This window comes from Thalassophryne amazonica, chromosome 19 (assembly GCF_902500255.1).
Source record: "Thalassophryne amazonica chromosome 19, fThaAma1.1, whole genome shotgun sequence".
Taxonomy (NCBI): Eukaryota; Metazoa; Chordata; class Actinopteri; order Batrachoidiformes; family Batrachoididae; genus Thalassophryne; species Thalassophryne amazonica.
This window is the reverse complement of record NC_047121.1, coordinates 3,072,672-3,089,068: the sequence shown is the minus strand read 5'-3', so window position 1 is coordinate 3,089,068 and position 16,397 is coordinate 3,072,672. Positions and strand designations below refer to the sequence as shown.

The 16,397-nt window shown below is 41.2% G+C and overlaps 1 protein-coding gene across 1 annotated transcript; it reads left to right on the top strand.

Moving 5' to 3' along the window:
• Nucleotides 1–168: 168 nt before the first annotated feature.
• On the top strand, nt 169–11,988 carry cfl2 (cofilin 2 (muscle)). Its single transcript, XM_034159639.1, has 4 exons — nt 169–317; nt 5,211–5,503; nt 6,404–6,480; nt 11,271–11,988. The coding sequence occupies exons 1-4, from the start codon at nt 315–317 to the stop codon at nt 11,387–11,389; spliced, it is 492 nt and encodes a 163-aa protein (XP_034015530.1). The 5' UTR covers nt 169–314; the 3' UTR covers nt 11,390–11,988.
• The last annotated feature ends 4,409 nt before the right edge of the window (nt 11,989–16,397 follow it).

Below are 16,397 nucleotides of genomic sequence, written 5' to 3'. Positions count from 1 at the left end.
TTCACCGAGGGCCGCCAGCGAGGCGAAACGTTCCCAGACCAATAAAACCAACGACAAGAAATGTGTGTTGGGGATAAGTGAATCTGTAACTTGTTTCCGTCTTCAGAGCACCTTTTAATGAAGCGTTTTCAAGACAAAAAGGGCTGGAGGAGCCGTTTCCGTGATGCGCTTTAACCGGACTGGCTCCGCCCCCCTCGCCCTCTATATAAGTGGTGCTTTCAGGGACTGTCGCTCAGTTGGCCATCTTATCATCAAACCCGTGACGATCTCCACCTCGACAGTGTAACTGCGCGGCACCGCTTCGGGACTAAAACATGGTAAGAGCCCGCTGTTGAGTTTATATCTGTGATGGCCTTTAATTGTGGCATTGAGAAGTTGATTTAAGGTCAAATTCCCAGACATTTTGGTGTCTGTAGTAATTGCGATTAAAAAAATAAAATAAGCGGATGTCTTCACAGCGACTAGTACGCTGTAACTAGGCAGGAAAAGGCTAACAACAGCACTTATTATGTGGTTAAACGTGAGCTTTGTGTGTTTTTATCTTTACTTTTTTTAACGGCGTTTCCGGTTGTGTCTTCCGGGTTGCGCGCGGAGCTGTTGGCGCCGAAGAAACCACACAGTCACGGTTTAAATTCGATTTAACATCGATTTCGCCGCTCTGGGATTAAACACAATAACTCGGTTGGTCTGGGACAAAGAATACGGAAAAACTGCCGGAGTCCGCGTTTCGCTCTCGATGGTTCTACTTCACGGGAAGAGAAGAAAAACGCCCGGGAGAAAATCAAACTCGTTTTATAACTCTTTAATTTATTTTTTATTTTTTTTTTGCGGTTTCATAATTATACCAGCGGTTTGAGGTAAAACCTTTTCAAAGCCTTGTCGTTGTGGAAGTTCTGCTTTAAACCTGACGTAGGCCCGTTTCGGTTCTCTATGACGTCATTCAACCACCTCGCTGGACAAAAGTGTATTAATGAGGCCGTTTAACAACCGATCGCACCTTCTCAAACACGGAAACTGAACTCAAGAAGGCACGTCCAACTTAAATTGGAGCCACGTTACTGCTGGGGAGGAACTCTGTTAACTTTGTTTCAGACTGCTGGACGAGCCCACCCCACCTCCCCCCACCTGACTTGAAGCCGTCAGGTTGAGGCAGGGGCGTGGCCGCTGCAAACCCCTGGAGTCTGGTTTCGCCGTCCTCAGTGCCGCCCTGACATTCTTTCACTTCATTGGCTGGTTATGCACAAAGTCCTGCCCTCATCCGGTCCGTCCGCTCCAGGAGCGCTGGTTCTGCAGCCCCCACACTGTTGAAATGGGGTTTTTGACATCTCCCAAGAATTGACTTCTTATAAAATACCATCAGAGATTATACTTCCTTTTTTGTTTTTAATACAATGCTGTACACAGTCTCTGTGAGAGAAATGACTGTCCACGAGCACTAGGAAGTGACACATGATGCCCGCTATGACTTTTTTTTTTTTTTTTTTTTTTTTAAGACTCCCATTTTCTGCAGTTTACAATGTAAATCAAAGCAATCGCCTGCTGGAGTTGTACCTGCACCCTCTTTGCCCCTTCTGGAGTTGGGATGACACCTGTGCTGCATAGTGAAGACCAGCTCCTAAGTGTTCAAGGAGTTGGTGTTCTGGACAGATTTTAAATGGGGTAATGTGGATGTAAGAATTGAGGACATTTGTGTGATTTTCAGTTTTCTCTGATGCTGGTGTAAAGTGACACTCATCTAAACTTGATATATTTAACTATCAGATTATTTACAAAGAAGTTCATTAAAGTCTTTACTGACTGAACAGACACGTTCGTTGCACAGAACTGCAACAGGTGGGTGCAAGATGTACTCCTGTCTGAATGTGTCCAACGCCTCATTTTTGTCTATTTTCCGAGCGGTGAAACACACTAAAGCAGAAGATGCCTGTATTTTGCACTTAGAACAAGGTCAGAATCAGTTTTGTTGATCAGCATCAGACTGTTACAAAGACCAAACTTTGTCTTGATATGTAGGGACAAAGTCTCTGGTTGATTTCAGACACTTATCTTGTCCTACTAAACTTTGCTTTTCCTGAGCAGGTTTACTAGGGATTGAGTTTCCCTTGGGCTTTTTTTTTTTTTTTTTTTTTTCCCTCTGTAGAAGGAATTTTTGAAACAGTTGGGACTTGTTTAGCTGTAAATTCACAGCAGCTGCAAATGACTGAATTCTTCCACGTCACCTCAATAACTACAGGTGATTGGCTGGGGGGTGAGGTGTAAACTAGAGGGCTGCATTTGCTGCAACACAAATCTTACAGGAGCGGGTGGTTAGAACTTTGCTGCGGGCGGGAACAGGCAGCTAAAAAACCACTGTGGGATCGGGAGCAACATGACTCAGTCAACAAAGGAGAATAGTGTAAAAGTATGCAGTGTTGACACGCTGCTTTCATCTTAAATAGAATGTCTTTAATTTACCAGACGCAGCAAACAGAACAGATCAGACAGGAAGAGCAGCAGGTACCCATCCAGAGACAGACGCAGCGAGAGTTAACCCGACAGTCCCACTTTACTAAACTGTCTTCAAACTAAATGAAACAGGAGTGCTCATTCCCGATCAGTTCATCAAGACATAATGCCAGGGAAATGAAACAACTCCATGGATCTCTTTACTAATAGTCAAAATGACATGTGGAGAAGAGACAAAATCAATACTTCTGTTCTTGTGCAGGCATATAACCTCTGTTTCTCAGGTGAGACTGCAGGTCGCTGCAAGTCTATAATTATGATTGCATGCAGCTCCCCCCGCCCCCAAACTTGACACTTCTGCTTTATCACGATCAGATTTTGGTATGTCCCTCATCAAGAGGCAGTGGTCTGAAGGGCTATGCAGATCAACTGGCTGGGGTCCTCGCTGCTAGGACATTTATCAGTCTCTGTGTCAGTGACATGTACCCGTCCTCACCAATAATGCTGCTAGTTTAAAGTGTATAATGACTGAAGCCTGATGAAACAGTGTTGTGCTGTAACAAGTACACCTTAAAAACCAGTTTGTACTCTTACAACAACAAAAAACTTAGCGGTTCAGAGACGAGGGAAAAACACCCTGAAATCTGTAAAATCCACCCAATGACATCTCCTGCTCACAGTTGACGACTGCAGAGCATATGATGATCTCATGTAGCCTAAATAACTCCTGGGTTTAGTTTCAATTTGCCATTTAAAATGTTTGCCTATTTTACTGACCTCAAACTAGCCAGAAGCCATTTTTACCCACAAAATAAAACTTGCATCCACCCATTTTGGCAACAATGCAAAGAAAACTTGAAATTTCCCAATCTGGCAACACTTTGTGTGGCGGAGATAACTTGCTCTCCTGGTTCCCAGTCAAGTTAGTCAAAGTGCGACTGGTAATTCTGGTTATGTCCTCCCCCTGCCTCCTTAGAAGCAAACTTGCAGTGATGAAAGACTACTGGAAATCAGGGTTAACTCATGTGGTGAGTGTTTCCGGGTTATTTTTGACAACATACGCCAGTCTATTCATTCGGTTCCATGCCCAACAGTTGGTGGCAGTAATGCACAGTGTTAGTTTGCAAGCCGCCAATAATTACCAAAAAAGAAGGGTTCATTTGTTTTGGGCTTAAGAGCTTTATTTTGTTGTGGACATTAAAAGTCATGAGCTGTAATCATACAATAAGTGGAGCTAACAGCCTTAGTTCAGCTACTCAAAATGCTAACGCTGTTAGCATTCAGATGAAAGCTTAACTCTCAGGAAAACAAGTCAAAACCACAAGGTTGAGTTTGAGCGATGGACAAAAGTTTGTCTGAGGTGAGTGAAAATAAGACACAATGTTAGTTCTCTGCTGATGTTCATCAGCTAAATTACCTTTTAGCTGCAGCCTGCAGTCAAGCTGAGTGTTCCACCTGTCTTAATTTTTACCAAATAAAGCTACACAGTTTGTATTGTTACTGCTGTAACTAAGAGAAAAGTCTCAAGTATAAAATAACTTGGGTTTTTTTTTAAACCATCAAGTCATCAAAGAATGGCACAGTGCTTTTTAATTTTTTTTTTTTTTTTTTTTTTTTTTTTAAGAAATTTGTCCCACATCAGGCAGCATGGTGGCTTAGTGGTTAGCACTGTTGCCTCACAGCGAGAAGGTTGTGGGTTCAATTCCCGTGGCCTTTCTGTGTGGCGTTTGCATGGTCTCCCCGTGTATGCGTGGGTTTCCTCCGGGTGCTCCAGTTTCCTCCAACATCCGAAGACATGCGGGTTAGGTGATTTGGACTCTTTAAATTGTCTGTGGGTGTGTTTGTGTTTGCCTGTTTGTGGCCCTGTGACTGGCATCCTGTCCTGGGTGTAGTCTGCCTCACGCTCTGTGGCTGCTGGATAGGCTCCAGCCACCCATGACCCTTAATTGGACTAAGCGGTAGAAGATGAATGAATATCCCACATCAGCAGCGTACATTTGCTGAATGACTGAATCTACATTAATAAATGTACACTTTATTTGTCCAAAAATAGTTTTCTAATTTAGTTGTCTCTTTTAAACTTCAAAATGTACAGTAATCAGAAATTGATGTTGAAGTAAAAACATTTGTAAGGATTTTAAGGTGGCCAAGAATTTGAAAACAGAGATAATCAGTAGCTCCAAAGTTCCTGCCAAAACTAGGAAAACTCGGGCGTGAGTGAAGGTTGAACAAGTTGATGCTTTAATGTGCGATTTTTAAATTGATACTGAGAATGATTATTTTATAGTTCTTTTGAATTGTCGTTTCTTCTACAGTGTAGTTTTCTGAACCACAATGTACTTTAAGACAGGTAGTACAACACAACTTGTGAACAGACTGGGGTGGGAGAAATTGACCTGATGACCCCCCCGCCCCCCAAAAACTTTTTTTTAAGTTTTGTAAATAGACCTGAAAATGCATCTGAGATATCAAATTTTTTTAGGGGAGAACCCCCAGACCCCCCGCCAGTGGCTTTGGGCTTTTTGCCCTTGCCAAAAATTCCCCCCCCCTCCATGACCCACTTTCATCACCATTTAATTTTTAGTTTTTCATGTTTTCAGTGAGCCCACTGTAATTCTGTTAATACAGAATTATACACACCCACTACCAAAGAATAGATGGAGTTTAACTCTCCCTTAAACAGTGTACCTTCCTCTGCCCTTCCCAGTTGCTTCCTTGTGGTATCTTCCATGGTTTTACATTGCGACTCTCTTCCATCTCTGCAGGCGTCGGGTGTGACAGTGGACGACGCTGTTCTCACGATTTTCAATGACATGAAGCTGAAGAGGCCAGTTGATGTGGATGGCAAGAAAAAGAAACTGAAGGCAGTGATATTTTGTATGAGTGATGACAACAAGAAGATCGTTGTGGAAGAAGGACAGCAGATCTACGATGACGATGTGGACTCATTCAAGACCCTAAAGGATAGACTTCCCAAGAAAAGTTGCAGATACTGTTTATTCGACTTCACGTATACCACCAAAGAATCCAAGAAGGAGGAAATGGCCTTTTTCACATGGTACTGTCAGTGGTTATGAACATGTTATGATTGTTGGTTTAATCTGGGTTTGTGTTGTTTTGGTAAAGAGAAAACTGTCCCACATTACACCCAAGATCCAAAGGTGTGACTGCAGAGTTTGAGACAAAAGTCCTGCTTAGAGACAACCAGGCTGAACGGTGTGCGCGTGCAGAAAACCATCCTTAGGACGTTAGTGTGGCACAAAGCTGTGACGGGTGCTCGCTGACCTGCCCCGCCTGCTCGCATTGCTCAATGTTCGCTTGTCAAGTTGATTTGTAGATGAACAGTGACCGACATCTCTGCTGCTTTCATTGGTCATGAATCCCTCATACGGAGGGCATCCAGTCCTTATGGTCACCAGACTTGACTTCTAAATATTTAGTACTCACCCCTTTCTTCGTGTTTTTTTTATAATCATTTACACTGAGGGTGGGGAAAAGTCTGTGGGTGGCAATCATTTTAAAGCTGCGCTCATGACACTGAAACTCAAACTGTCAGACTTCACAAAGTTACAATTTTATTCTATTATGACATCACAATTTGATTAAACTGTTATTGGAGAACTTTTTTATTGCCTTCTCACCAAAATTCACTCATCCCCGGCTAAGCGTCCAATAATCTCTGCTCCTGTTTTTTGCTTGTGGTCGCCATAGTGGCTTTGATTTGAAAGCAGTTTCATATCTGGTTCCCAGATCGTCTTTCAGCATTTCAATTGTAGTGTCACGGTGACTGACACCCCCCATCTTTATTGCTTTAAAAAATAAATTTCAGTACAAGAATCCTTTTTAACACAGTTTACTGGCATGTTTGTGTTCTGCTGGAGGATAGGAGGCCAGGAGTGTTGCGGCCCTGGTGATGGAAATCTCTTCTTACGATCTGCTGTGCTCTTTTCTTTTCCAGGGCTCCAGATTGCTGTAGCATAAAGGACAAGATGCTTTATGCCAGCTCTCAAGATGCCATCAAAAAGAAATTTTCAGGTGTTTAAATCCCCACTTTATACTTCCAGCTTTCTCAAGACACATCAGGAGATGTATACATGAACATTTCAGTCACAGACTGTCTTGGGCTTGATTTATGATGCATTTCACAAGTATACCATTCAGAAAAATACACTGACAGTGCTTGAAGGAGACTAGTGAGGGAAGACACCCATGACTGCTAAAAGGCTTGGAGTCCTCTGCGGCTGTCATCAGAAAAAGTAGGGTGTGGAGCTCTGGACCCTACTTTTCTGGGTCAGATTCAGAACTTCTCAGTCTTCTCACTTACTGTTGTGATCAAAATAATAGCAGTGTGTTTAAATAAGTCCCCACAGTAGCTTTCAAATCAAAACATGACATTTTTTTTTTTTTGGTCAAATTTATTTCTTTATAGAAAGTGAAGGAAAAGAGTGAAACGCTCCTAAACCTTCATCATATAAACCAGATATTCGCACCCACTGGACAAAAACAAAAGTCCTGGTGCTTTTGTATGGTTTTCCATATAATAAAACACCATACATAGAGCATTTGTATAACATCTTTTTGCTCAAATCTGACTGTGTGTGTGTGTATGTATGTGTATGTATATATATTCTATGGCCACAGGGGTGCGCATATTGCACACACGTCCCTTGGTGTGACAAACCACACCGCTTTAGATCACAGCCCTGTGTGTGGCTGTGAACTCTCTGTAGCTTGACGCGCCTGCTAAATGACAGAGACCACAAAGGCTGTGATTGGTCACTTCTATGTTTTCACTCCTTTTTTTTAAGTGTGCCTGAAGCTTACATTTCAATCACTGATCAAATACATTTGGCAGAAAAGTCCACAAGTATGACAGACTTCACAACAGTCAGAAAAAGACGCTGAAATGACTCAAGTCAAGGAGGAAATTACACATACTGAAAAGAAATATATCGATGCGAAGCTCATTGAGACAAATCAATTCAGAAAAAGCTGCTGTTCTGTGGTAAATTACATTAAGACGCAACGGAGAACTTCAAAAGATGTGCACACCGACATTATTGCATGGCCACGGAGTCAGTTGAAAAAGCATAAATCAGGCTTTAGGATTTTAAGGTGCCACTCTGCAGACCAGAATTGGAGCGCGAGTCCTGTCGTCTTATCAGATAGTAATAACTCCATGCTCTAATCCATGTGACAGACTGTCGATTATAGCTTTTGTCATCTTGCCAATATAGGAAAATGGTCTTTTCACACAACTGGTATCACAATGCTAGTTGTGTGAATAGACATCTGAGATTTAAAATTTGTCTGGTCTCTCTCTCGTCACTGGTCTTCAGTGGACTGTAGCTTGAATTCTGTTTTTGGGGGTCGTCTGACAAACTGCGTCCTCTAGACCCTAAAAGAACAGTCTTTCATGTGTCCACAAAATGTTGCTCCACTTCTCGTTGGTCCAGTCAATATGTTGTCAAATTGAAACCTCTCACCATGGGTTTTTGTTTGTTTCCCTCCATCTCCTCAACAATGGGACTTTGTGGAGTCTCTTGTCCGTAGTTTGTCTTCACATAGATGCCTTCTAACTGTTCCAGTACTCACAGGTAACCTCTGACCTTTGATCCACCTGGAGCTGATGATTGAGTCTTTGTCAGTCTGTCTATTCTTTGGTACACTTTAATGGGGATTTCAGTTTTCATCCACATTTTTTCTGGTTTTGGTATCAATTTAAAGCTTTTGGCATTTTCTTCTGTGTCCTCCCCCCCCCCCTTTTTTTTTTTTTTTTTGTGGCAAACTGCGTCTGAAATGTCACATTTTCTGAACCTGACACCTTGCCATCACAGTGCTGTATGTAACAGACAAAAGTGGACTGTGCACCATTTCTCCAAACACAAGAACCAGTATAAATCCTTCAAGTATTCAAGGTTTCCTTCACTCGTCTCCTTCCAACTTGGTCATTAAGTTTTTGAGAAGTTTTTACTTGATGTACAACCCCTGGCAAAAATTATGGAATCACCAGCCTCAGAGGATGTTCATTCAGTTGTTTAATTTTGTAGAAAAAAAGCAGATCACAGACATGACACAAAACTAAAGTAATTTCAAATGGCAACTTTCTGGCTTTAAGAAATACTATAAGAAATCAAGAAAAAAAGATTGTGGCAGTCAGTAACGGTTACTTTTTTAGACCAAGCAGAGGAAAAAAAATATGGAATCACTCAATTGAGGAAAAAAAATTATGGAATCACCCTGTAAATTTTCATCCCCCAAATTAACACCTGCATCAAATCAGATCTGCTCGTTGACATTGACCCTATGTGTCTTTTTGCAAGGAATGTTTTTTCAGTTTTTGCTCTATGGCAAGATGCATTATCATCTTGAAAAATGATTTCATCATCCCCAAACATCCTTTCAATTGTCCAAAATATCAACATAAACTTGTGCATTTATTGATGATGTAATGACAGCCATCTCCCCAGTGCCTTTACCTGACATGCAGCCCCATATCATCAATGACTGTGGAAATTTACATGTTCTCTTCAGGCAGTCATCTTTATAAATCTCATTGGAAAGGCACCAAACAAAAGTTCCAGCATCATCACCTTGCCCAATGCAGATTCGAGATTTATCACTGAATATGACTTTCATCCAATCATCCACAGTCCACAATTGCTTTTCTTTAGCCCATTGTAACCTTGTTTTTTTTCTGTTTAGGTGTTAATGATGCCTTTCGTTTAACTTTTCTGTATGTAAATCCAATTTCCTTTAGGCAGTTTCTTACAGTTCGGTCACAGACGTTGACTCCAGTTTCCTCCCATTCGTTCCTCATTTGTTTTGTTGTACATTTTTGGATTTTTGAGACATATTGCTTTAAGTTTTCTGTCTTGACGCTTTGATGTCTTCCTTGGTCTACCAGTATGTTTGCCTTTAACAACCTTCCCATGTTGTTTGTATCTGGTCCAGAGTTTAGACACAGCTGACTGTGAACAACCAACATCTTTTGCAACATTGCGTGATGATTTACTCTCTTTTAAGAGTTTGATAATCGTCTCCTTTGTTTCATTTGACATCTCTCGTGTTGGAGCCATGATTCATGTCAGTCCACTTGGTGCAACAGCTCTCCAAGGTTTGATCACTCCTTTTTAGATGCAGACTAACAAGCAGATCTGATATGATGCAGGTGTTAGTTTTGGGGATGAAAATTTACAGGGTGATTCCATATTTTTTTTCCTCTGCTTGGTCTAAAAAAGTAACCGTTACTGACTGCCACAATTTTTTTTCTTGATTTCTTATAGTGTTTCTTAAAGCCAGAAAGTTGCCATTTGAAATGACTTTAGTTTTGTGTCATGTCTGTGATCTGCTTTTTTTTCTACAAAATTAAACAACTGAACATCCTCCGAGGCCGGTGATTCCATAATTTTTGCCAGGGGTTGTAGTTCTGTTATCCCATCTCTTACTGATTTTGGGTTGTACGAGGTCTGTTAGAAAAGTATCCGAAGTTATTTTTTTCAAAAACCATATGGATTTGACTCACGTGTGAGTACATCAGACATGCTTGAACCCTCGTGGGCATGCAAGAGTTTTTTCACGCCTTTCGGTTACGTCATTCGCCTGTGGGCAGCCTTTAAGTGAGGAGTTGCCCACCTGCTTGTCGTTTTTTCATTGTTTAGGAATGGCTCAGACTGCTGCTTTGTTTGATAAAAAAAATTTTTCAAAAATTGTAAGGCACAACTGAGTGGACACCATTCGATAAATTCAGCTGGTTTTCGGTAAAAATTTTAACGGCTGATGACAGATTTTGGTCCGGTAGTGTCGCTTTAAGGACGGCGCCTGACGGCGATCTGCGCTTTGAGGCGGCAGCGTCTCGCCGTTTCAAGTTGAAAACTTCCACATTTCAGGCTCTGTTGACCCAGTCAGTCGTCAGAGAACTTTCAGAAGAAGTCGGCATGAGGAGTTTATTCGGACATTCCATTGTTAACGGTCATTTTGTAATGAAAGAACGTGGGGGCAGAGTCGCATGTCGGGCCGGACCCGACCGCGGGGGGTCGCGACAGGAAAAACACCTCCGTTGGAAACCTTAACGGGCAAGTTGGAACATGCCCAAGCTGTTAAACAATTTCTCAGTTACTCACTTGTTGAAAGCCATCGAAAGCCGCCTGAATTTTACAAATGGTTTTCAACACGGAGGTGTTTTTCCTGTCGCGGCGCACACAGATTCGCTGAGTCGTCACGGAAACGACTCGGCGAATTTGCGCGCATGTCTTTCATTACAAAACGTCCTTAAACAGTGGAATGTCCGCATAAAGTCCTCATGCCGACCTCTTCTGAAAGTTCTCTGTTCTCTCACAACGTCCTGGGTGAATTAAGCCTTAAATTAGGATGTTTTCAGGCCGACGACAGCGCCTGGAAGCGCTGCGCGACGTCCTGCGCCGTGGGAAGTCTTTACAGCGACAAACACCCCATAATCTCTCATCAGCCATTAAAGTTTTCACCGAAAACCAGCTACATTTCACGAATAGTGTCCACTCGGATATTCCTCACAGGTCCAGAAAAATTTCGATAAAGTAACGCGCGCCGTCTCGAGCAGCGTGTGAAACAAAGGAATTCAGCCGAGAGGGCGGGACCACATCTCACTCAAGGCCTGCCCACAGGGAAATGACATCACCGACACGCGTGAAAAAACTTGTGCATGCGCACGAGGGTTCAAGCATGATTGGTGTAATCGCACGTGATTCAAATCCATATAGTTTAAAAAAAAAAAGTGTTGGTTTCTTATCTAATAGACCTTGTATTGTTTCTTCTTTAACTTGTTTACTTGGATTTTGTTTTGTCAGGTCTCAAACACGGGTGGCAGTTTAACGACAGTGCAGACATGGAGTGCGAGTGTGTGGCTGAGAAATTTGGAAGTGATGTGATCTCCCTGGAGGGCCACACGATCTGTGGCCACCCCTAAGAGCAGCAGCAATCCTTCTGAAGAGGAAGCGGGCTGAGTCAGAGCTGATGAGTGCCATCGAAAACCACATTACTCTTAAAATATTGCCGCCTTAGTTAAGTGCTCCCTGTGTCCAAGTTCTTCAGGACTTGGTGTCTCTAATATTTTTATCCTAACGTGGAGATCTCATTTGGCTTTGCATGTTATTTTTCTTATGACTTATTTGCCATGTCAAACTTTTTAAGTTTTCAAGAAACAAAGGCTAATCACAGACTATACATTTGGAGAAAGGACCCCCCCACCCCGCTGCACTTACTTTAGTTACACACTAAAAATTGAAGCTAACTGAAAACGATCCTGACTTGTAAGTAATTTTCTGAGTGGTTTCTGGTCATTAATGTAGACTGAGCGCACCACCTCCCTCAGTCTGGTTGTTGCCCTTCTTTCTTTTTCAATAGAATTGTTACACCGGGTTTGGTGCAGAAACATAAAACTCATTTGGAACACCCCCCCCCCACCAAGCAGTAAAATGACAAACATGATATCTGGAGCCTTTACAGTGCAACTTTGTATCTGAGATCACAGCAAGCCACTTTGCAATAAAAGTCAGAAAAATCTGATTTCATCTCTGCTTCCTGTATGATTTAACAAAAGTGAGGATTTCTTTTTGCCCTTGTGAGCGGAAAATGGGCATAAAACACAGAATACTGATAGTTTGCAGTAATTTCAGAACTCTATCAATGTTCCACAGAAGGATAAAGTTTTCTACAAATTATAAATGCTTATCAGTACAATGGTAAGACTATTTCATGTGGTGAAGGATGCAATGTTAATTCAACAAGGTTTTTGGGGTCTTCATAAAAGGCAAAAGCCCCCCCCCCCAATCTAGGCATCAAAATAAAGTTTTCTTTCTTAAAATTAAAGCTAAATTTGTAAACAGCTATTTCATCTAAAACAAGATTTTTATAATTAACAAATTTCAAAGACTGAATGTGATAACCAATATTATTAAAATCCAAATCTTAGTTTTTGATCATTTTTAAACATTGAAATACACTTGTTTTTAATTATTTTACTTATCACATTTTACATTGAATTTACAGTTTCAGGATGTTGAATGAAACATTGAATGAATTGGATTTAAAATGACCCCCCCCCCCCATTTTAATATAGATTTTGATTTTCAATGTTCAAATCATTTGCATGTTTTAAATATTCTGGGTATTTTATTGATTCCTAATTTTCCTGATGCTAACATTTTTTTTCCCCACTGTCGATTTTGAAAATAATTGTTATAGTGAACGCTGTGCGAAACGTTTTCCAAACTTCCACTGTTTTCATCTCCAAATACTGTATACTGTAAAGAAAAGTTCTGACATTAATATAGTTTGAGTTTTGAACCATTAAGTGAAATAGCCGCTGATATAAAAGTAATAGAACATATATGTGATTCTAAATGGGAAATCGGAATTTGAATCAAAGATCATTCGTATCAAATGTTTTCTAACATCCAATCACATGTTTCACGGACATCAGGTGACTGCCCATCATAAAGGGTTATTTTTGAAATACTTTTCAGGATCAGAGGTCATAAAGTGAGTAAAAAATGAAACGGTTCAAACAAAATAGTAAAGGGTGGTTGGTTAATATCTGGCTGAGGTTTGTACTGTTTGTGCTCTTCATCATAAATCAAGTAGAAATAATCATTTACACTTTTATCTGTTCTGTAATAAATATTTCAATCATAGAACTTAGTGTTTCAACTTTATTCGCTCCACTTGAGCTGAATTTTATGTTTCATGCGTTTATTAATCATGTTAATTGAAAACTAGACCGTCTGTTACAGTCAGCTGCTCAGCGCTGTGTGTGTCTCAACACACACAGCGCACTTGGATGGGAGACCTCTTCCCAACACCAGGCCTGTGTGTGTTTCTCCAGGTAAAACAAGTTGCGTTAGGAAGGGCATCTGGTGTAAAACTTGTGCCAAATAACCAATGTGGATCTGACTGTATCTGCTGTGGTGACCCCAAACAAACAGCCGGCATCATTTCTGATTTGCATCAACTTTGACCAAAATTGGAGCAGTTTTATTTTTTTAAACCCTTTACGAAATGAAATCGGTCTTCGTCACCGTTTTTGTTGTTTTTACTCCATAACATTCAGTGACAGTCCAAACTACACTTTATTGGATCTCGTATTTAGAATGTGGAATGCCATTTAAAATTTTGACCAAATGTAAACTGACCTGTCATCATTGTTGCTGTTTTTATCCAATGCTGTGTCACAGAAGTTTTGTTTGAATATAACTCAGGAAGACAAGTTGCACATGAGCACAGCAAACATTTATTTACACGGCTGGCACAAACAAACAACCGGTCTCTTCATCTGCCACCTCCGGCAGTCAGCGCCCCTGCAGGTAACTACAGGTTACTGCACCGCCAGACCTCGATAGCACACGTGTCTTTTGCACCCATGTTGATCATCTGTTTTCTTTTGGACCACAATGGAAATAAGTGCTTTCAGTCAGTCTGCTCTGTGTGAACAAGTTGTTCCCAGCAGAATGAAACCGTGCTGCGGGACTCCGGGCCCTATCTGAGAGCACCCCAGACCTGCTGATGACCTCAGACGTCATCTTCTGCTTTGACCTTTTATGGTGTTTACTATTTATAGTTTTTCTTTCTTTGTTTATTAGTTCCATTATTTTGGCCTTGTGGTTTGTGGAGAAGTGTTTTCATTGTTCATGTTTTAAACATTTAAAGCCAAAGACACACACAAACACAGACACACACACAAACAGACAGACACACACACAGACAGACACACACAGACAAACACACACACAGACAAACACAGACACACACAGAAACAAACAGACACACACACAGACAAACACAGACACACACACAAACAGACAGACACACACACAGACAAACAGACACACACACAGACAAACACAGACACACACACAAACAGACAGACACACACACAGACAAACAGACACACACAGACAGACACACACACACACAGACAGACACACACAGACAAACACACACAGAAACAAACACACACAGACAAACACACACAGAAACACACACAAACACACACAGAAACAAACAGACAAACACACACACAAACAGACACAAACACACAGAAACAAACACACACAGACAAACAGACACAAACACACAGAAACAAACAGACAAACACACAGACAAACACAGAAACAAACACAAACACACAGAAACAAACAGACAAACACACACACAAACAGACAGACACACACACAGACAAACACACACAGAAACAAACAGACAAACACACACAAACAGACAGACACACACAGACAAACACACACAGAAACAAACACACACAGACAAACACACACAGAAACACACACACACAGACAAACACACACACAAACAGACAGACACACACAGAAACAGACACACACAGACAAACACACACAGACAAACACACAGACAAACAGACACAAACACACAGAAACAAACACACACAGACAAACACACAGACAAACACACACAGAAACAAACAGACAAACACACAGAAACAAACAGACAAACACACAGACAAACACAGAAACAAACACAAACACACAGACACACACAGAAACAAACACACACAGACAAACACACAGACACACACAGACAAACACACAGACAAACACAGACACAAACACACAAACAAACACACAGACACACACACAGAAACACACACAGAAACAAACAGACACACACAGACAAACACAGACACAAACAGACACACAGACAAACACACACAGACAGACAAACACACACAGACAAACAAACACACACAGACACACACAGACAAACACACAGACAAACACACACAGACACACACACAAACACAGACAAACACACACAAACACAGACACAAACACAGACACACACAGACAAACAAACACAGACACACACACAGACAAAAACACACACAGACAAACAAACACAGACACACAAACACACACACAGACAAACAAACACAGACAGACACACAGAAACACACACAGAAACAAACAGACACACACAGACAAACACACAAACAGACAAACACAGACACAAACAGACACACAGACAAACACACACAAACAGACACAGACACACACACAGACACAAACAGACACAAACACACACAAACAGATACAAACACAAACACACACAAACAGACACAAACACACACAAACAGATACAAACACAGACACAAACACACACAAACAGATACAAACACAGACACAAACACAGACACACACAAACACACACACAGACAAACAGACACACACAGACAAACACACAGAAACACACAGACAAACAGACACACACAGACAAACACACAGACAAACACACAGACAAACAAACACAGACATACACACACAAACACAGACACACACAAACACACACAGACACAAACACAGACACACACAAACAGACAAACAGACACAGACAAACACAAACACAGACATACACAAACACACACACAGACACAAACACAGACACACACACAGACAAACAGACACACACAAACACACAGACAAACAGACACACACAGACACAAACACAGACACAAACACACAGACACACACACACAGACAGACACACAGACACACACACACAGACAGACACACAGACACACACACACAGACAGACACACACACACAGACAAACAGACACACACACACAGACACAAACACAGACACAAACACAAACACACAGACACAAACACAGGTGGTGTCCACAATCTAAAAATCACCTAAAAGCACCATTAAAACTCCTTTCTGAATGACTTCAGTTTGAGTAAATTAATTCTTGAACAAATTTGATTACAAATGACCCAAACAGACCACCAGGTGTCGCCATCATAGAATCGTAACCTTCTGAAGGCAGGTACTGCAGATCTGCACCAGCAAAATATCAGATTTTTCCTGTTACTAAAAACTAATTTGAGCCTGAGAGGGTTAAAATAATGAATGTGTTGATGGAGTCACTTTTTAAAACAG